Below are 23,059 nucleotides of genomic sequence, written 5' to 3'. Positions count from 1 at the left end.
CCAACAAAGAAGATAGTAGACACTTTTCAAGTGTATTATGGCAAGGCCATCAGACAGAATCTATACAGTGTAAGTGACATGAAGAGTGCAGTAGGGGGCAACATATTTCCATATGATATGAATAGGTGACCGTCTCATTCATCATTTGTGCCACATTAGCTGGTATAAATAATATCTACAGGCTCAGAGGGTTAACAACTCAGTCACAAGAAGAGGCTTCCAAATTGTGTAATGGATGTTGTCAACCCCATGTACAGGTTCCTGGCGATCCCGAACTTCTAGAACAGTGTGTCCATGGCAAAACCCAGAATCCAAATGAGACTCTAAATTCATTCATATCGAAACGATGCCATAAAGTCACATTTTCATGAGCTACAGTTGTCAGAATTCTAGCTGGTACGCGGTTCTAGTATTTAATGATGGGAAAGTAGGGAGGATGAAGGTGTTAGAGAGAATGCGCTTTAAGATAGGAAATTTCACTCAAGACATCTTGGGAAAAATCTGCAGCTGAAGAGTCCGTTGAAGACCAGGTAAAGGAAAGAAGGTAGAAAGAAAGAAACCGGAAGAGAAGCCTTGAATGGAAAGAGGACCCTGAGTACAAGTCTGAGGCTTTCTGAAGAGATGACCCAAGATAAAACGTTAGGTTGAACATTGAATTGCATTTCCTGAAAATGACATTTTCTAGTGTTTATGTACCTTTTCCTCAGAATCTATGAAGTGTAGCATTATGAAATTTTGACATATTTCTGTAAACCCGATAAACTTTGCTCAAGAGTAAATTTTGAAATTCCGAGTGTCATCCGATATGTGGAGCAAAGCGGTTGGAATTTTGCATGACTTTTTTAATATTATACCAACAGAACTGTAATTAAAATGTTATTAAAATTCGCCTATTGGACGTATTCAGAAAAACTCATGACATAAGCTTACTGTATGCAAAGAGATTAAACAGAGAAAATTTTGTAGAAATCTCTTGAATAGTATCTGGGAAACTATTTTCTGGAAATAAAATTTTTGAATTTAATAAAAATTTAAATATACATAATCCAAGGAACTTAACACTAAATGTGCCAGTTTCATGTAAAGCGTGGTACAAAATTTCATTACCATATTTTCTAAATTGTAGTTCTTTCCCCTTGCACAGTGCATTTCCATGACTATTAGTATGGATCATACAATTTAACGTAAGATTTTTCTTTCAACAACAAGGCGCTAATATCCTAGAAATATCAGATTTTGTCACGCTCTGGCAAGAGACGATCATTTTGGCAGTATGTTCATCTACAGTTGCTTCTCTTATATTCAAGATATGGCATTATCTTAAAAATTATTAGTTTACCCATAAAAATACTCCAGTGTACGACATTACAAAAGAAAAAGAATAAAAATATAAATAAAAGCGAAAAAACGGAAAGGAGACACGGGAAATGAAAGAAAACTAATTTATAAAAGAAATTTGACATAACGATGAAAATATGAAGGCGAGAACTTATATCCTTATCTCTGGCAGTTCTTAATTAACAAGGGGACCTTGCATATTACCCCTCTTCGATTTTCTTCATACGTATAGTACCCAGACAACAATTTCCTTAATGAGTTCACCTTCACAAAAACTCTCAAAAAACAGACTCGGTAGAGTTCCGAATGCTGTTAGCTATAAAACGTTTCGAGCATTGTAATAGCTCACTTGCAAGACATGACCGTTACATACCCCACCACATACTCTGTTCAAGATGCTCGAAATATTTTATACTTCACGACGCTCCGGTAAAGAAACAAAATCGAAATTTTTCGACTGTTTTTCAGAGATACATCATAATACTTGTCGAAATGGACGTCCGGCCACTGACCTTCGAATTCCATAAGTATGGATAAAGTCAAAGCAGTCTCCATTGCAATTGTGGATCTCTGTAACAATACTAATGTACGACTAGGGTATTTTCTTCATCAGACTGGCTTCATGATCTGCATAATACACGTGGTATTCAAGATTTTTAAAATCCACTTTGAATCAGAGGAAAAATCGGGTGTTTGCTGGAGTTACTTACATACCTAAGTTATTGTAAGTCTTGCTCCCTTCTATACTATCAAGACGTTCTTCTCATTCATGTCACTTTTTATCTTCCTGTCCTGAGTAGACATTATATGGTCTGCTATCACTCACACTCTGGACCACCTATGGGTAAATAGCGCCAATTGCGTTACAGAAATAGGCTCACCGGGCAAAATATTAGTCACTCTATTAAACGAGAAGACCGATCGCTTTTGAGTGTTGTAGATCATATAGAAATGCTATTTGGGGCATTTGTGACCCTTCGTTTCCTACCGTAAGTCGCTGCACGTGAGTGATAGCTATAGGTCAGTCGCTTGTATGGAATCAACGCAGTAAGATGGTTCAACGGAAGAGACGTGACAAAATGGCAGTCAGAAGCTACTGTAATTGGACGTGTCCGTGACCGCACGGTGAATGAAGTAAACAGATTTGTTGGTGTATCAAAGTGGACTGTCCAGTGTGTGTACAAGGTATGGTGTACCATTCGAACTATGTAACACGGCGTATGCACAGTGTCCATAAACAGATCCTAATCACCAGGGACTGTACGTGGGTGTCCCGCCTTCTCAATAATAGATGGTTTCAAATCTGACAGGAATTGGTGCCGCCAGAGAATGCAAGTCCATTAGGACAAGTTTCTAGCAAACATGCTTAGGGATCTGCGTGCATTGGTCATTTGAAGATGGGTGTCTCTCAAAAGGCCATTGATCATAGCGGCACATATTTCTGAAGTCTTCAGTGGGTCAAACAACACAAGTGGACAGTAGTAGATAACTGGAGGTGTGTTTTGTGATCCAAAGAGTAGCGATTTCGCATGTTTATTACGTGAAACAAGGAGTCGAGTGCACCGATGACCAAATGATGCATTTGACCAGCCTTTCAGGCCAGGGACTATTCTGTTGTTTTGGAATGTTTTTCGTACCATGATTAGGACCCGCCCATCCAGGTTACCGTGAACATGAACGACGACGTTTATTTCAATATTCTTGGTGTCCAAGTGTTGTGTTTTCTTGTACTTCTTCATTATGAATATGCTATGGAGACTCCCATCTTCAAAGATGACAACAGCCGTGTTCAGAGAGCAGCACGCCAATGTTCCTAGTTTTTTGACGAAAGCTCAGGTAACCTATTGCACCTCAAATAGTCCGCTAAATCACCCGATCTAAATCCAATCGAAAATACGTAGGATCATTTCAAACAGCGAGTGAGGCGCACCATTCAGCATCCTTGCAGTTTGGTCGCTCTACAGGATCTAATCATGAACGAATGACTTCTTCAGCTGGTTAAGGCATATGTGACGAAAGTCCTGGATTCTAGTTAAACTGACGCCATTAGCTGAGCTACAAGCTTGACAGCTACTTTGCTTGAAAATAAAAATGCAACACCCTCAAGAGCAAGATAATTTTATTGACAAGTGAGATAACAGCTAGTTCATCATTGCTGAAGCATATGATACCAAATTCAGATCAAATGAAATACACGTCACAGTTAGAGGTGCTCAACCACTAACATGAATACAGAAGCGTACCCCCTATGGAGGCAACGCAGGCCGCAGGCGTCTATTCTCGAATGAAAACTATCTTAAAAGTGCGATAGACTGTCCCAAGCATCTTGCATCTTTGGTTGAATTCCGGCAATGGTTCTTGCAGGTCCTGGAGAACGAGTAAGTTTCAGTTTCATTAAGTCCCATACGTGTTCAATTGGCGAGACATCAGCTGTGTTGCTGGCCATGTCAATTGTTGTACTCCACGAAGAGGACGTTGAGTAGCAGCAGCCGTATGTGGCCGTGCACTGTCCTGCTAAAAGAGCACATCGCCTTCCTATCGAAGAAATGTAGAGGGCACTGCTTACTTTACCTTGTAGGGACACCAAACGTGATCGCGAGCTGTAACTGATGGCCCCACACAATGAAGCCTAAGATGGGATCTATCTGCCGTGGATCAATGCTCTGTGGAATAGGCACCTCACCAGGTCTACGCCATCCAAGTGTAAGTCCATCACACGCAGACAGATGGAACCTAATCTCATCACTGAAGACAACAGGGTGCCATTCCATTCTCCAGTCGACGGTTCCACGACACCAGAGGAACCACGCTTGGCAGTGTCGTGGTGTCAGCCGTCGCCGGACCGGAGGCACACGCGATCTTAATCCAGCTACAAGCAGACGGTTCCCAACGACCTCTGGTAACACAACAAGTGCAACATGTGGCACGATTTGCTCCCTGGAAGACGTTCGGTCTGCCACTGCTGCTCTCACAAGGGTATCAGACGGATGCCATATTCATTGACTTCCGGAAAGCGTTTGACTCGGTGCCCCACTGCAGACTCCTAACTAAGGTACGAGCATATGGGATTGGTTCCCAAGTATGTGAGTGGCTCGAAGACTTCTTACGTAATAGAACCCAGTACGTTGTCCTCGATGGTGAGTGTTCATCGGAGGTGAGGGTATCATCTGGAGTGCCCCAGGGAAGTGTGGTAGGTCCGCTGTTGTGTTCTATCTACATAAATGATCTTTTGGATAGGGTGGATAGCAGTGTGCGGCTGTTTGCTGATGATGCTGGGTGTACGGGAAGGTGTCGTCGTTGAGTGACTGTAGGAGGATACAAGATGACTTGGACAGGATTTGTGATTGGTGTAAAGAATGGCAGATGAATAGGAAAAAGAATCCTGTAATGTTTGAATACTCCATTAGTAGTGTAGCGCTTGACAGTCACGTCGATTAAATATTTGGCCGTAACATTGCAGAGCGATATGAAGTGGGACAAGCATGTAATGGCAGTTGTGGGGAAAGCAGATAGTCGTCTTCGGTTCATTAGTAGAATTTTGGGAAGATGTGGTTCATCTATAAAGGAGACCGCTTATAAAACACTAATACGACCTATTCTTGACTGCTCGAGCGTTTGGGATCCGTATCAGGTCGGATTGAGGGAGTACATAGAAGCAATTCAGAGCCGGGCTGCTAGATTTTTTACTGGTTGGTTTGATCATCACGCGAGTGTTACGGAAATGTTTCAGGAACTTGGGTGGGAGTCTCTAGAGGAAAGGAGGCGCTCTTTTCGTGAACCGCTACCGAGGAAATTTAGAGAACCAGCATTTGAGGCTGACTGCAGTACAATTTTACCGCCGCCAACTTACGTTTCGCGGAAACACCACAAAGATAAGATAAGAGAGGGATTAGGGCTCATACAGAGGCATATAGGCAGTCATTTTTCCCTCGTTCTGTTTGGGAGTGTAACAGGGAGAGAAGATGCTAGTTGTGGTACGGGTACCCCCCGCCACGCACCGTATGGTGGATTGCGGAGTATGTATGTAGATGCAGATGTAGATGTAGATGTAGAGTAGTTCTTGACCTGCATCTTTACTGCGCGGAGGTACGTCCAGAGCGCGGTCTACAGGTGTGGGAATGTTCTAGAGACTATCGCTGAAAGCAGCGACGTATCAACGACTCATTGTGCCCAACATGTGCAGCAGTCCATCGATGTGCCCACCCAGCTTCCTCACAGAACCACAATGCGACCCCCTTCAAACGACTGAAGTTGTTCAGCAGGAGTATGATGGAGTACTCTATGAGGAGTACTCTTCGATGGAGCAGTGTAGCGCCCTAGAATGAACGTTGCTGTCACTGTTGACCTCTAAGCTACGCAGAGTTACTGCCTTTAGAGACAAAAGGAAACGCCATCTGATCGCCAATGACAGTGACAAATGAGTCACTGACACTACAACCCCTCAATATCAGAACCTGGTGCCAATCAACACAGTCCTTGAAAGCGTCTTTTTCCGGCATTGGGTTGGCATGATGTGTCCTGGGGTGACTAATTCTTTGTCCAGTGCTCTTACAACAGCTGCCGCCTGCCGTCAGCGCTGAGTGCTACGGACACTCCAGAGCTGCCGTGCTGTTGCAGGGCGGGGCTGCCCGGCGGCGGTGGTGCGCCTGTGGTACCGCTCCGACGCGCCGCCCGTCGAGCTGTGCGGCGAGAAGCTGCACGACGAGGCGCACTGGCACTTCCTGTCCGACTCCAACAACATGCGCCTCAGGTCAGCCCTGGCACCAGCCGCTTTACACTTCGCTTTACTGAACCGCTCTGTTGTCTGCCATATACAGCGTGATTCTTATTAACTTTTAGAAACCCTCGAAGCGACATAGATGACGCTAAGACAAGTAATTTAATATAAGACACATGGGCCCCAAATGTCTGGAAATATCACGAAAGTGGATGAAAAATTTTGAACATGTGACGTCACCAGATGACATACCTCCCTCACCGGTAGGGGGCAGTGCTACACATCGTTCCGTTAGGCTATTCTGTTTTCGTAAATGTAAACCGGTTCATCGTAGTCATGTATTACCACTACCGCGAACACTACCAAATCACATCGAATAATGCAAGAAGAAAAACAGAGTACCCTAGCGGAGCGATGTATAGCACTGCCTCCTACGGCGAAGGCAGGATCGACAAGCCCTACCGCTGCACGTTCGACGAAGTAAGTAATCTCGTGAAATCACATGTTCAACATTAGTCCTCCAATTCTTGGTTATCTCCTCTCATCTGCGACGCCATGTGTCTCAGTGTCATTTACATCGCTTGGGTTGTTTTTAAACGTTTCTACGAATCATCCTGCGTAGGTTGGAAGGTGCCTCTTACGTGAGGAAAACATTTTTACCAGTTTCAATAAATTATTGTCTCTTATTGACGTATTCACGATAGTTAGGAAGTGCTGTAGTCTGTAGCCGGCCATGAATCGGAGAGCATTTTCCACGCTGGCTGGCTAGGTGACGAAGCGACCTATGTCGCGCTTAGTGTGGGGGGGCTCGGCGCTGGACCGTAGCAACAAGCGCCAGCCTGGGAAATATACATGACGGGAAGTACCGCCATCTTGGCGCCAAAGTCACCGATTTTGTTTATTTATATTTAATAATTAAAGTCATTTATGAAAACATGAATACTAGGAGGAGCTTCTGGATGTTTAAAACTATTTATCATAATTTTTCCTCGTTAAAATTCACACCCGTTCATTCATAAATGCATATCTTAGTAAGTACGAACTGTGACGAAACTAGTAAGAGATACGGACTGCGCGCCAAAGTCGGCAGTCGGCGTTAAGAGCTCTTCCTGTCTTGTTCGATGGTAGCCATGCTCTCGGTTACGAGTAGTTTGTGACATGAGTGTTTCATTATTGATCTAATAGGAATAAAAGTGATATTACGGCATTCTGAATGTTAATTTCGAGTAAATAGATACCCCAAAGTTGACCGACATCAATTTCAGATAGTTAGCTTCCACCGACAGAGACATCCAATGCGCCAATGAAGAATCGGCACGGGACGACATTTACGAGATCTGCACCGTGCACAGGTAGGAGGAAATCCGACGACACGACCCACCAAGGCGGATCAAGCAAGGTCCGACTTACACTCGCAAATTCCGGGTGGAAATGCTGACCAGTCACACTGTACATCACATATACCACCCTCTACGGACTCGCGGCTAAGCTGAGTAATAACAGTATCAGTTTAGATGCGAGGGGATCTTGCAAGGTCACTTATTGGCTATGTTCACCTTCTCAGTATGGCTTCCCATGAGCTGTGAGGTATTTTCGAAGTTTGTGGAAATGTTTCTTTTTGCCTGGTACCCGCATCTTTTGTGGTGTCGGGCGAAGTCCCACTCGCAGAAAACACACATTATCAGAGGTGTGCTGTATGCCAGACAAATTGCGCGACCTGTTGCTCCGCATATGTGGTCGGTAACGCTATGGTAGGCCTAGATTAATTCTTAGCATTACTATACTATTAAAATAAGTCGAATAGCGGTTTTCAGCCTCCCTTTGATTCGCGAGACAGAGTTAAAACTGTCACTACTGGTATGCCACTAACAGATACCCTGTAGCAATCTAACTACTTTCTGAAGGGTTCCGCGATCCTGAAAATGTACACCGCTAACTTCAGCTGGTTTCTACAAATATCTGCCGATGATCTCCACCAAAAATAAAACAGGGTATCAGTTCAAACTGAGCCATGAAAAGAGTCACACAAGAAGACCACACTTCTGGATTCCACGAAAACAAATGTAAGTTAGCTGCTTCAATTAAACCTCAGCATGTCGATCGTTTTTATCAGAAGACCTCCTCCCGCTATCTACTTTCTCCGCGAACTGCTATGAGGCCTCTGACTACCAAGCACTTGCTCGCTCGCTGAGTAGTATCATTCGCCCAGGGAAGCAGGAAATGACTGAGCCAGATTTCATGTCCGTGTGAGGGAAGGCATTTCTAACTCTTTCCGAACTTTGGTTTACTGACAGAAAGAGCCGGTTTGGGAACACTTTTCCTCGCAAGCAACACGTCATTTAGCGTCCCCCCCCCCCCGCCCACTCCTACTCTCTCTTAGATATCACCTATATATCCTTGGGCTCTTTGTAAGCTCTTTAAGAATAAATCTAAATCTAGTGATCGTGGAAATGGGTTGCTTATTCTTTTGAAATAAGTACTACACAGACATTCCTCTGCGATAAAAATAAATTTTAGAATCTTATTTCAGTGTTAAATGCGAGGGTGATTTCATAAGTAAGGTAAAAAGCAAGAAAAATGTTTGTTTCGTAAACAACTGACCTTAATTTTCGACACAGTCTTCTTTGCGGGATATACACTTGGTCCAGCGATCCTCTAGCTTTCTCATCTCGTCGGAAAAATAGGATCTGTGAAACTCTGCAATGTACTGGTTGACTACAACTATCACTTTCTCATTTGATAAAAATTTCTTCCAGCAAGGCAAAGTTTCAAGTTGGACAACAGAAAGAAGTCACTTGGGCTAAGTCTGGTGAATAGGGTGGATGAGGAACCAGTGAAAATCCCAGTTCTTGAAAATTCGTTGTTGTTATCGCTGATGTATGGGTGCATTATGCTGGTTCAAAAATGGCTCTGAGCACTATGCGACTTAACTTCTGAGGTCATCAGTCGCCTAGAACTTAGAACTAATTAAACCTAACTAACCTAAGGACATCACACACATCCATGCCCGAGGCAGGATTCGAACCTGCGACCGTAGCGGTCACGCGGTTCCAGACTGAAGCGCCTTTAACCGCACGGCCACACCGGCCGGCGCATTATGCTGGTGAAGGAGCACTTTTTTGGCTGCCAACTTTGATCTTTTGTCAGTCAACGGCAGTCTCACTAATTTTTATTCGGCAGTCTTGCATTACTATATCATGGATTTTGTCAATGGTTTCCTTTACGGTGATCTTAAATGGACCGCCGGAACGCGCTTCGCCGGCGCTTGTCCGACCACGTTGGAGTTCATTAATCTACAAGCAATGATGGTGCAGAGTCTGTGTGAATTTCAACCATTTCTGTTTTGATTTGAACGGCAGTGCAATCCTTTCTTCGAATGAAAATGTTTCATAACCTGACGATACTCGCTTTTCTCCAGTTTCAGTCGCAGTCGATACTTTCAGACGAACGTCAACACTGAACAGTACGCTGTACTTTGTTGAATTTCTTCATACGATCCTTGGAATAATCAAACTTACTTACCATGAAGGAGCAGCAAAAACGTTCCATTCTTTCACGGAAGAAAGACTTATCAAATCATCCTCGTATTAAAAGAAGAAAACATTTTAGTTGTAACTCCTAAGATCTTCAAAACCTGTTACTGACAGCAGACGTATTGTTTTGTTTTATTTTGAATAAAGATGTGCTAACTATAAAACTGCGTCGAAAGAATGAAAATATTAAGTTTCTATTGTTTTTGGTTCTAAATGTGAGCACAACATGTGAAGCATTTCCTTGTAACGGTAGGCCTTTATTCAAACTGAACCGAATTAGAAGCGGACTTAATCGAAAGATTTACGTTTCAAATACATTTTTACTAATTTTGACAATATTTTGTCTCTGAAATCAGCAGCGGTCTGCAGCCACACATTCGGAATTATTTCAGACAGTTCGTTTGCGGATCCATGGTTACTGATACGTTTTTGTTTCTATTGTCGTATACTTTCGCCCATGTCAGTATTTGTCACTAATTATGACACACCCTATATACAGATTTTGCGCTTGGGCGCCTCTGGCGGCCCCCTCATTTTGTTGACCCAAAAGGCCTCCTTTTCACTTGGTCCTACACTGACCCTGCTGAAAGATCAACTCTATTGATAATTGACTATCTTACATTTCAGACTTCACATATTCAACACTTTGAACACATCACCTCCACCCCACAGAGACCATAACGTATCTCCTACATCCGATTGGAGTGTCGGCCGACTGCAAAATTTTAGGCATACCAGCCTTTCTACTAACCAGCTTCAGGAGCCAAATGCAGGCATTCCAGATGGCTATTTGCTGTTCCTATTAGCAGCATTATCCTGCAAGGTGTTTCGTCCTGACAGGACTTAAAGGTGCTGGAAAATAACTTTCCTTCATGTATAGCTCACCAGCCCTTAAGCTTGCACAGTAATCCCCAACCTCAAACTACTTCCTATCACAAAAATTGTTACCTATCATTTCCGCTTACCAGACTGGAAAAAACCCTTCCTGCCGCCAGATACTGGAAAGCGACCCTTCAACAACGCAGAGGACGCGATTTTTTTTCCTGAATTCCTTTATTCAACTTCTTGTAGTTTTCCGCTTCAACCTCGGGACTCACGAACCGAGTCGGGTTTTTGTTGACAGCAGATACGGTCAGTCTGTGAATTTGTGCCTTTTCAATGCTGAAATGTTTTCTCCACTTGGTCAGATCGTAAGCTCATCCGTGAAGGTAGTCATCACGCAAACAGCTAAGAAGACCCCTGCGTTAATATAGCTTTTAATTTCTAGAATCTCTTGCTGGTTTCAAAATTCTTAGTTTATTTGGTACTTTATTCTCCGGAAGGAAGCTAGATGATAAATTTGGAAACAGACATAAAATATGAACGTCCATCCCCTCCCCCCACCCCCTCCCTCAACCATCCCAACAGCTGGATCGCGCCCGGTCGTAACATAATTTAACGGAGACCCCTGTCGAGCCAGCAGTGGTACTGTTTTTACTAATCCACACGCTGAAGGTTCGAAGATTCGCAAAATTATCGGATACTGTCGCCTTTGTCCACCGCGGCCGTTGGTCACGTTTCTCTATCTTAAGACGGAGAAACTACGATAGGCCTATATGCATACTGTGACTCTTTAGGAAATTAGTATCTATCACCTCAAAAGCACAAAACATTCGAGAAGAACTGCAACGATAACCTATCGTAGCCTTGTTTGGAAACTACTTCACATTTCGCATCGTAAGTGGTTTCACGAAAAACGCAAAATCAGAACAAGGCAGTCCATAGATCACTTAGGGCCCGCGCCTCCCAAACCCAAGTCTGGTGCCGTAACCACTTCCCCACATTGCTCTGTGGCCAACGCAAATGTTGCTCTGGGTGGCTTTTCGCACTGAATTTAACTCTCTTTCAGTTGAACGGACAGTCAGACAAGATTACCTGATTAAAAATTCCTCATTAATGTTGTAAAGTGAACTTAAATTGCCAATTTACTCTCGTTTATCTCTTACAACCTGATCCTGAAGGACAGCTGTTCATTGAGGAAGAACGTATTTATTGCACTGGGTACACGACATCCACTATGCAGCGTTAAAACGGGGCAGAACGGTGAGAGTATGTATTTTCTTACCCTTTTACGCAGCAGCCTGGAAGGTACAACAGATAAAAAAATAATTTTAAAACAAATTAAAATCCTATCTGCTTGACCACTATTCCTTAGCAGTTGTCAAAATGTATATGGAGAATCACGTAAACTATTTTATTTCCAGAAATTTCGAATAAATCTAAACAAGGTTTTCGACAACTAATTGTAAGTACAGGTGTCAGTAGCCCCACACAATTTGCGTTACTTTTTTTATCAACAGAGTTGTTATTTTGAAATTGTACTAAGTACTTCTAACACTATTTGGAAAGATTTAAGCGTTCTGCATCTAAATTTTGGTTTTCTTGTGGTTTTCCAATTTCACTTAAGTAACCGTTTGTATGATTCATCTGCTAACAGTAAGAGGTAATATTGTTTTAATACAGGACGTGCTTCAATAAAAAAATACGTTTAACGCAAAACAGTTTGGTGATACTTCGAAGAATTCAGTATGTAAAGTAAAGCTTCAGTTTTAGGTGTTACCTCCTAATCATACAAACTACAATTTACATTACGGGCACGATTATTAAGATCATATTACATAAACCAGGCTAGCGTAAAAACACAAATTTACCTATTTAATGGTGTTGAAACATGTTTCTCAGTACAAAGCATCCACTCTTAATACTTACACGAAAGAAACAAATTGCAACGAACAAAAATATCATCAATTCCCACATTTGTGGCAACTCATTTTGTAGCAATATTTTATTTTTCATCTTCTTACCTAGTGATATCATGACTGAAATTTATATTGCCTTATTTAAAAACGGGGTTTTATGTCACGGTAGACAGAAGTTACAATACGGTAGTAAGAAGACATTGTAAACCTTTTTGCTCGTCTTGATCGCAAAAATTCATAATATAGTTACCAGTTCCGATAAATACTTGCCATCTTCAAATCCAAAAGTGAGAAGTAAAATGGACTGTAGTGATCTGTAATTGGTTATTATTTGCAGAAAGCAGTAATCAGAATGTATGTCTGTGAGATTAACACTGAAACTGAAAAAGGTTTCATCTTTAAGTGATATCAGTCTACTCCAAAAATGACTGCATTAAGACTAATTTTTTTGTTTAGAAATACAGAAGTACTACTCTGAACGACCGCGTAATCCACAATTAAGTTTGATTGTTACTTCTGAGAGAGACGTAAACTGCGGGAGCTCCTCAGTGATGAAGAGAGTGTAGATAAGCATTTCCACATAACTCAAGGAATTAGAACCCCCAGGGATGGCTAGCGGCTTACGAGAGATTACAAAAGCGGGAGACGGAGCTATGTCAAAGGAGCTTTGCAGAGTTACCGGCGAACTTCAGTGGGGCAAAGTTATTTTCAGGTGAAAGTGGTTTTATCACAGTAAGCAGGCAGGTAACAATTTAATAAGCTTTTCTGATTAAAAAAAGCTGAATTAATTGTTAAAGGCTCACTGATGTCACGCAGGTAAGCATAAAAGCGGAAACTGACCTACAGCAAAAGAGGCAATCAATGCCTTGTATGCAATAGTATCTACACCAGATAAGTACACGAGAGTGGTCTCCATTAAGTCGTTTTCAAGAATGTCACCATCAGAAAGGGGTAAATTATTTCTTCCGGTTTCCATACTTTCGGTTATTAGCAAATTGCCAGTTGGCTTCCGTCCCGGGCTCTTCGGCGAACGTTTATTTTATAATTTTTCTGACGTCTCGCCAGCACAAGTGGCTGGCATTGTAAAGGTTTCAACCTCCATTACCGATGGTAGACTGGGATCGAGCTCGAGGCCACAGATTATATGTACCTGTCGCGCCAACGCCTAAGAGCTTTTCCGTGACCATTACCGCTGCGGTTCTCCCCCTGCTACATGTAACGATCGTTCTCTGCAACACGGGACTCCAGGATCCGTTCACCTTAAGGCTTTCTTCTTTCCTGTTGGAGCTATAGTCATATTTGTGTATTTTTATACGTTCCCTGAACAAACGACTCCAATAGCTGTTCTCTGCAGCAAGAACTTCAGTGTCGGCAAATTTCACTACGTAGTTGGCCTCACATTTTGATTAATTTCCCTTTAATTTTGGAGCATAAATCGTATTTTTACTGTATAAACCACGTTTTATGCCGATACTGTCATTTCTTGTTGCTTTAGATACGAGTAATGCTGTGATGTCGGCGAACTCGGATGTAGGGATGTAGACGTCAGTAACGTAACCGGGCATATACACTTTTCATTTGCTTTTTTTTTGTTTATCTTGTGCTTAACCACTGTCACCAGAAATCCACCAGCATCGAGCATGTGCTATACAACTAATATACACCATATGCAGGATGCTGACGGATTTATAGCGGTAATCATTATTTGCGCGGTCTGAGGCGCTTTGTCACGGTCCGTGCGGCTCCCCACGTCGGAGGTTCGATTCCTCCCTCGGGCATGGGTGTATATGTTGTCCATAGCGTAAGTCAGTTTAAGTTAGCGTAAGTAGTGTGTAGGCTTAGGGACCGATGACCTCAGCAGTCTGGTCCCATAAGACCTTGCAACAAATTTGCAAATTTTTAATTAGTATTTACATCTTTAATCAAAGTAATTAATATGTTGTCGAAAGAATCTTCCAGCTGCATACTAACGAGGAGAACACGAAAAGTATCACACCCCTACTTCCCAGGCACTTTTTTCAGTGGAAGAGGAACCACATTAAGCATACACGTGTCTTGGCTTATCCGTAGATACTTGACCGTTTCTGAGAAAACGACCGTCAAAGTTTTCCACGTAGTTTAGATGCATTTTAGGACAAGCTCAGCCCATGTGGTGACAGAGTGGCTAGCGTCGCGGCCTTTCACTTTTGCGTCCGGTGTTCGAAACCCGATATTTTCTCGTTTATTTTATTTTTTCATTTATCTTCTCATGGCCTTAGAAGATTACTACACGAATGTTTCATAATACGTTACGGGACACGTGCGTTATTTAAACTATAAAATTACAACTGGGTCTCACAAAAAGTGTCATACATTTATTATATAATAAATGTGTGTAATATATTCAGTGGTTACAATCTTTTTAAATTCTCATAATTTTATATTTCATAACGGAACATATTCTTATATTTCATAACGGATCATATTGTTATACACTCCTGGAAATTGAAATAAGAACACCGTGAATTCATTGTCCCAGGAAGGGGAAACTTTATTGACACATTCCTGGGGTCAGATACATCACATGATCACACTGACAGAACCACAGGCACATAGACACAGGCAACAGAGCATGCACAATGTCGGCACTAGTACAGTGTACATCCACTTTTCGCAGCAATGCAGGCTGCTATTCTCCCATGGAGACGATCGTAGATATGCTGGATGTAGTCCTGTGGAACGGCTTGCCATGCCATTTCCACCTGGCGCTCAGTTGGACCAGCGTTCGTGCTGGACGTGCAGACCGCGTGAGACGACGCTTCATCCAGTCCCAAACATGCTCAATGGGGGACAGATCCGGAGATCTTGCTGGCCAGGGTAGTTGACTTACACCTTCTAGAGCACGTTGGGTGGCACGGGATACATGCGGACGTGCATTGTCCTGTTGGAACAGCAAGTTCCCTTGCCGGTCTAGGAATGGTAGAACGATGGGTTCGATGACGGTTTGGATGTACCCTGAACTATTCAGTGTCCGCTCGACGATCACCAGTGGTGTACGGCCAGTGTAGGAGATCGCTCCCCACACCATGATGCCGGGTGTTGGCCCTGTGTGCCTCGGTCGTATGCAGTCCTGATTGTGGCGCTCACCTGCACGGCGCCAAACATGCATACGACCATCATTGGCACCAAGGCAGAAGCGACTCTCATCGCTGAAGACGACACGTCTCCATTCGTCCCTCCATTCACGCCTGTCGCGACACCACTGGAGGCGGGCTGCACGATGTTGGGGCGTGAGCGGAAGACGGCCTAACGGTGTGCGGGACCGTAGCCCAGCTTCATGGAGACGGTTGCGAATGGTCCTCGCCGATACCCCAGGAGCAACAGTGTCCCTAATTTGCTGGGAAGTGGCGGTGCGGTCCCCTGCGGCACTGCGTAGGATCCTACGGTCTTGGCGTGCATCCGTGCGTCGCTGCGGTCCGGTCCCAGGTCGACGGGCACGTGCACCTTCCGCCGACCACTGGCGACAACATCGATGTACTGTGGAGACCTCACGCCCCATGTGTTGAGCAATTCGGCGGTACGTCCACCCGGCCTCCCGCATGCCCACTATACGCCCTCGCTCAAAGTCCGTCAACTGCACATACGGTTCACGTCCACGCTGTCGCGGCATGCTACCAGTGCTAAAGACTGCGATGGAGCTCCGTATGCCACGGCAAACTGGCTGACACTGACGGCGGCGGTGCACAAATGCTGCGCAGCTAGCGCCATTCGACGGCCAACACCGCGGTTCCTGGTGTGTCCGCTGTGCCGTGCGTGTGATCATTGCTTGTACAGCCCTCTCGCAGTGTCCGGAGCAAGTATGGTGGGTCTGACACACCGGTGTCAATGTGTTCTTTTTTCCATTTCCAGGAGTGTATTTCATAACGGATCATCTTTCCGAAAACTAACGCTTGTAGTTGATTATGGATCAAGATGCACTACAGGGATTGCACCGAAAACGATTTCAAATTATTTTCCATTCATTTCTTGCTTTTTTTCTTTTCTCTTTTTTTCAAAAAAATCTTTTACTAAGCAGACATACAATTGGTAAACGAATAAGGGCAACTGTATTTCAATATACACTGGAAAACATTCGTGCAGTAGTCTTCTACGGACATAGGTAGGTAAATGAAAAACAAAAGCAGAAATAATAATTGGGTCTCGAACACGGGCGTCAAAGTGAAGCCGTGGCGGTAGCCACTGTGCTGCTGCTGCGGTTAGATTGTTTTCTGGCTAAAAAGTACATAAATTACCTAGAAAACTTAGACCATCGTATTCTCAGAAATGCTCGATCTTCTGCGGGTAAGCCGAGACACGGGTTCGCTTATTTTGACCCCTATTCCACTGAGCAAAGTTTTTGGGAAATCGAGTTACGCCACTTGCCATCTTCTCTTTGGAAGTACAAATGGTACCCATATTGCCGCAAGCCAGTGCCCAGCAAGACGCTACCAAAATAAAGATGCATCTTCTGTTTGCTTCACCTGAAGATGAGCCAGAGAAGGCACGAAAACTAATTTAAGGGTATAAACAAATATTTCAAAGGTGACTGGGCGCAGTTTTCTGTATCGACAATTATTGTATCTTCATTAGCGTTAAATATTCGTCTGAGTTAATTACTCTGTTCTCGTATTATCAGTTTCATAAATTTTATGCTTCCGAAGATATGGATGATGGCCACCCCAGCTATTTGTGGACTGAATTTCACCAACTCCTAACGATTTCTTCATATTTTTGCAAGCTTCACGAACAGTATCGACAACTGTGCGTTTGAAAGGATTACTGATTAGTTACATTTGGTTGGCAGTGACGGGGAGGTGTGGCCTTGTTGCAGCTTCATCTCCGCCGACAAGGCTGTGGGCGCCGAGGGCTTCCGGGCGGTGTGGACGGAGGTGCTGGACAGCGGCGCCTGCGACCAGTTCTCGTGCGCCGCCTCCAACTTCTGCATCGCCAGCCGCCTGCGCTGCAACCGCGAACCCAACTGCGGCGCCAACGACCGCTCCGACGAGGCTGGCTGTGAGTACTGCCCGCCTGTTCTCCCCCGACCCACTGGGCGTGCCTCCTGTTTGGAACATCAGCTCCTACTCACATTGGAGAATGAGAATGGAATCTGCGGGTTTACTTCAGGGGAATTTAGTGCCTCGTTACAGAGTAACTGCAGTTTGATTTCTTACTGTTATTTATCTTTGTATCTGTACTGTACTAAAAATGTCAGCCAAACTGTACAGATGTCGGCAGTATGCGCTTTCTTCTTTGGAAAGAAACTTGTTCCATTCCCTCACGGTACTTTCTGTTCACAACAGCATTGCCCACTTTATTCTTTGTCCTCCAACTTTTGTTTGGCACTGATCGGTTCTGTCTTGTTTGTTTTACTGGCAGAAATAGTTGCACATCACCACTGACACAGAGTAATATGGAAACGTATATTGACGAATATTTGTCAAATACGAATTCACTGAATGCAATGGAAGAGCGGCAAAAGGACTCTATGCTGAGCTTATCCCACAGCGAGGGCAGCACTACACAACACTTTCCATTTGTCTGAGAGCTGTTGCATTACTCTGCCTTTGTTTCGTCTTTCTGGTGTGTGTACTCGTACATTGCAGGCTTTTGAATGTATTTTCACAGAAACAAAGGTAACTGGGGCAACAATGTGATTAATTCACAAATTATACCAAAATGCTAAGAAAACATTCCTGAACAATTCCGATATTTTGTCGGCGGAGTTTGGGTTCACCACATACGAACAGGTCCATCTACTACGACTGCCATAAGGAAAGTAATTGACGACTGCCTGAGAAACAACTTACTTAGGCACAGTTAGTTACGGGAAGTCTGTGAACTGCGGGAACAATGTTTCGTATTCTGTGAGGAGAACAGAAACCAAAGATACGATGTTATATTTTGACAATTTGTAGACAGAATATTAGGAGTGGCGGTTCTGTGAGAAAATAATCAGAATGCAAGCTTTCCCGACGAATTTCACCGAGGCCTTCTCAGATGGCAGCATCGCCTTGCGAGCAGCGTTTCAACATGTCTCTTACGCGCCATCATGGAACTTGTTGAAAAGTTGCTTCAAGACGCCGCCGCCACTTTATGCAATGGTTCCGTCTGTTTCGGGACTGGTAAGGTGATTCGCATGGCAAAGAAAACAGTGGATACGATCAGGAAAAGAGTACCAGAAGAGTCTGTAATTTTTTTCTTTTTGTCATGAGTCTTCTGACTTGTTTGATGCGGCCCGCCACGAATTCCTCTTCTGTGCCAACCTCTTCATATCAGAGTAGCATTTGCAACCTGCGTCCTCAATTACTTGCTGGATGTATTGCAATATCTGTCTTCCTCTACAGTTTTTGTCCTCTACAGCTCCCTCTAGTACTATGGAAGTGATTCCCTTATGTCGTAATACATGTCCTGTCATCGTGTCCCTTCTCTTTATCAGTGTTTTGCACATATTTCTTCCCTCTCCGATTCTGTTCAGAACCTCCTTATTCTTGACCTTATCAGTACGCCTAATTTTCAACATTCATCTGTAGCGCCACATCTCAAATGTTTCGATACTCTTTTGTTCCGGTTTTCTCACAGTTGTGGTTTCACTATCATACAATGCTGTACTCCAGACGTACATTCTCAAAAATTTCTTTCTCAGATTAAGGCCTATGTTTGATACTAGCAGATTTCTCTTGGCCAGAAATGCCCTTTTTGCTATTGCTAGTCTGCTTTTGGTTATTTTACCGCCTAGGTAGTAGAATTCCTCAAATTAAGGCCTATGTTTGATACTAGCAGATTTCTCTGGGCCAGAAATGCCCTTTTTCCTATTGCTAGTCTGCTTTTGGTTATTTTACTGCCTAGGTAGTGGAATTCCTTAACTTCATCTATTTCGTGACCATCAATCCTGATGTTAAGTTTCTCATTACTTTTGTATTTCTTTGATTTACTCTCAGTCCAAACTCTGCATTAGACTGTTCATCGTTCCATTTAGCAGATCATGTAATTCTTCTTCACTTTCACTCAGGATAGCAATGTCACAGGTACTTTCACCATGAATTTTAATTCCATTCCTGAACCTTTCTTTTATTTCCGTCATTGCTTCTTCGATGTACAGATTGAACAATAGGGGCGAAAGACTACATCCCTGTCTTACACCCTTTTTAATCGGAACACTTCGTTCTTGGTCATGCACTCGAATTTCGAACTTCTTGCACCATTTTAATTTGTCGAACGCTTTCTCCAGGTCGACAAATCTTATGAACATGTCTTGATTTTTTTTAGTCTTGCTTCCATTATCAACCGCAACGTCAGAATGCCTCTCTCGTGCCTTTACCTTTTCTAAAGCTAAACTGATCGTCATCTAGCACATCATCAATTTTCTTTTCCATTCATATATATTATTCTTGTCAGCAACTTGGACGCATGAGGTGTTAAGCTGATTGTGCGACAGTTCTCGCACTTGTCAGCTCTTGCAGTCTTAGGAATTGTATGGATATTTTTCCGAAAGTCGCCAGACTCATACACCAACGTGAATAGCCGTTTTGTTGCCACTTCGCCAGTGATTTTAGAAATTCTGATGGAATATTATCTATTCCTTCTGCCTTACTTGATCTTAAGTCCTCCAAAGTTCTTTTCAATTCTGATTCTAATACTGGATCCCCTATCTCTTCTAAATCGACTCCTGTTTCTTCTTTTATCACATCAGACAAACATTCCTCCCGTAGAGGGTTTCAATGTATTCTCTCGACCCATCCGCTCTCTCCTCTGCATTTAATTCCCGTTGCACTCTGAATGTTACCACCCTTGCTTTTAATGTCGCCGAAGACTGTTTTGATTTCCTGTATGCTGAATCTGTTCTTCCGGCAATAATTTCTTTTTTTATTTCTTCTCATTTTTCTTACAGCCATTTCGTCTTAGCTTCCCTGCATTTCCGATTTATTTCATTCCTCTGCGACTTGTATTTCTATATTCATGAGTTTCCCAGAACACTTTTTTACTTCCTCATTTCATCGATCAACTGAAGTATTTCTTCTGTTACCCATGGTTTCTTCGCAGTCATCTTTTTTGTACCTATGTTTTTCTTTCCAACTTCTGTGAGAGAACTTCAAGCGTATCTCGTCATTCCTTAGCACTTTCGTATCCCACTTCTTTGCATATTGAGTCTTCCTGTCTCATGTCTTAAACTTCAGCACACTCTTCTTCACTACTATATTCTGGTTGGTTGGTTGGTTGTTTTGGGGAAGGAGACCAGACAGCGAGGTCATCGGTCTCATCGGATTAGGGAAGGAAGTCGGCCGTGCCCTTTGAAAGGAACCATCCCGGCATTTGCCTGGAGCGATTTAGGGAAATCACGGAAAACCTAAATCAGGATGGCCGGACGAGGGATTGAACCGTCGTCCTCCCGAATGCGAGTCCAGTGTCTAACCACTGCGCCACCTCGCTCGGTACTATATTGTGATCTGAGTATGTAGTAACCGATAAAATGTGCAAAAAGTGGAAGGGACACTTAAAGAATATCAATGATTCATAAACATTAAATCATCGAAACGCTTTTTATGTTTCATGAATTGTTTTTCATGACAAACCTAGTTCGGATTATCGAAATTTCTGTGCTTGGTTACACAGATTTCTTCCTGTCAACCGTAAGAACCACAAAATGTTTCAGTTGTCATGCTCTTCTTCCTGTACTTAGTCGAAGTTAGTCGCTTTGTTCATCACTATATTACTGATGATGAGAGAAAGATTATCCCACCAGTCACCTGATTTTCATTCTAAGAACGTTACAGTCAGTCTTTTGGGTCAGCAAAAATCTTATAATGGTCAGTTCGTGACGCGAGCCATGACAAACATATACACCGAACGTTGAAAAAACTAGGAAGAGGAATTCTAAACACACGATGTGGTAAACTGAATTGCAACCTGGATTTACTGAACGACAAAGATGCTCCACCCACTTCAATGAAAATTATATAACTATTGACAAATTTGATTTTTGAGTATCCACCGCACAGTCCTTATATGGCTCTTCCACAACTAATAATGGGCTATCTTCTCAGCGGTTTGCAGACTATGAGGAGAAAGTGAGACGATAATTAAGACAGCTGGAGCAGAAGTTCTTTATCAATGATATGCAAAAGATTGCCCACCGTCGCCATAAATTGTTTTATACGTCAGGAAAATATATAGGGAAGTAGCATAAGTTTGTAGGGTGAAAACGATATGAACATGGCTTTCTTGTCAACTCTTTCGATTGCCTGATAAAGAACTCACGGAATGAAATCTCATTTTCTTCCTGTTGATAAGTGGTTATTAACCACTGCGCTAATATACGGGTACAGCAAGGTTCAAATCCTGCACGCCCATTAAAATTCTTCATTGCAGTCCTAAATCGCTTTCGGTGATTACTTAAATAAAACGAACTCCTTCCAAACAGGCCTTCAAGGCCCAATGGTACCGACGACCGCCGTGTCATCCCCAGCCTACAGGATGCGGATATGGAAAGGCACACGGTCAGCGCGCTGCTCTCTCGGCCACTGTCAGTTCCTTCCCATGTGCCCGACCATTTCGTCTTATGATTTATATACTGATACTCTCTGATACCTCCTTCCTACAGATTTCCTTTGGACAGGTGTTTATCTATAGCGGATATGGTGTTGCGTTTTCTAGAAGAATAAATATGGTGACGTAAAAGAATTTGGTAGTCCCTGAGCTCGACACAAAAATGGACGAAGGTAAGGGTTTTAACTTCAAATTGATGTAGGGGCCATTGGAGAAGGATGGCTAGCCCATTTGAATGGAACAGGGAATCAGCCATAGACTTGTTGAATCTAGTATCTTGGTAATGCCTTTAATTAATTTAGGGATAGCACGGTGAGCCTACAACTGGGAGGCCCAAGGAAGACTTTAGTCCAGCTCCTCCGATCTGATGTACAGATTCACTACCATTGCATAGAACGCATTATTAAAGGCTGATGTTGCCCAATGACCTGTCGTCCAAGGAGAGACTACAGTGTAACATCTCGTAGACACCTGTGATAACAGGCGTACCACAGCTTCAACTGGAGAGAAATGTGGAACGAATCGACCTTGGCCTTCTTGGCTTTCTCTTATGGGGTGATGTGAATCTCTCTCGGTCTAGTAATGAAATATTTTCTGTAAAAATATACTTGTCTCTCAACGTTGTTCCCTTTTAGGTCAAATCACTGTGTCCAACTTTTTTCCTCAGTAAATTTTATGGCAAAAGTGCGATCCTGGAAGATATACAAAAACACAAGAAATGCAATTTTGTCGGCAGCTAGTACAGAAATCAGACTGCAGTTGTAAGAGTGACAATCTACCCAGATGTTATTCAGTCTGCATTTAGAGTAGGTAGTAAAGGAAACTAATGAGAAATCTGGGAAGAGAATTAGTCCCCAAATTCAGTATGAAAAATGAAAGGTTGAAAGCTTCCTGATGACACTAATTCTGGCAGACAGCAAAAAATTTGTAAGATCAGATAAACGAAATGGGCAGTATTTTAAAAATAAGTTACAAGATGAAGATAAATGAAAGTAAAGCAAAGGTAACTGTGTCAAGACAGATAACACAGGTGATGCTGAAGGAATTAAATTACGAAATGAGACACTGAAGCTAGTAAACGAGTTTTGTTGTTTGGGCAGAAAAATATCTGAAGATGTCGAAAAGTAAAGACGATGCCGGGAAACGTGTTATTACAGACACATACCAGTAAA

At 43.0% G+C, this 23,059-nt stretch overlaps 1 protein-coding gene across 1 annotated transcript in view; it reads left to right on the top strand.

Annotated features, from left to right (window-relative positions):
* The window catches only part of LOC126236959 (cubilin), a 1,328,660-nt gene that overhangs the window by 1,252,549 nt on the left and 53,052 nt on the right, over positions 1-23,059 (top strand). The window contains exons 13-14 of the mRNA XM_049946657.1: positions 5,956-6,088; positions 17,176-17,357. Of these exons, the coding sequence (XP_049802614.1) occupies positions 5,956-6,088; positions 17,176-17,357 (315 nt within the window). The remainder of the gene's footprint in view (positions 1-5,955; positions 6,089-17,175; positions 17,358-23,059) is intronic.

Source organism: Schistocerca nitens, chromosome 2, assembly GCF_023898315.1.
Source record: "Schistocerca nitens isolate TAMUIC-IGC-003100 chromosome 2, iqSchNite1.1, whole genome shotgun sequence".
In the NCBI taxonomy this organism is placed as follows: Eukaryota; Metazoa; Arthropoda; class Insecta; order Orthoptera; family Acrididae; genus Schistocerca; species Schistocerca nitens.
This window is presented reverse-complemented; position numbering and strand designations above follow the sequence as displayed.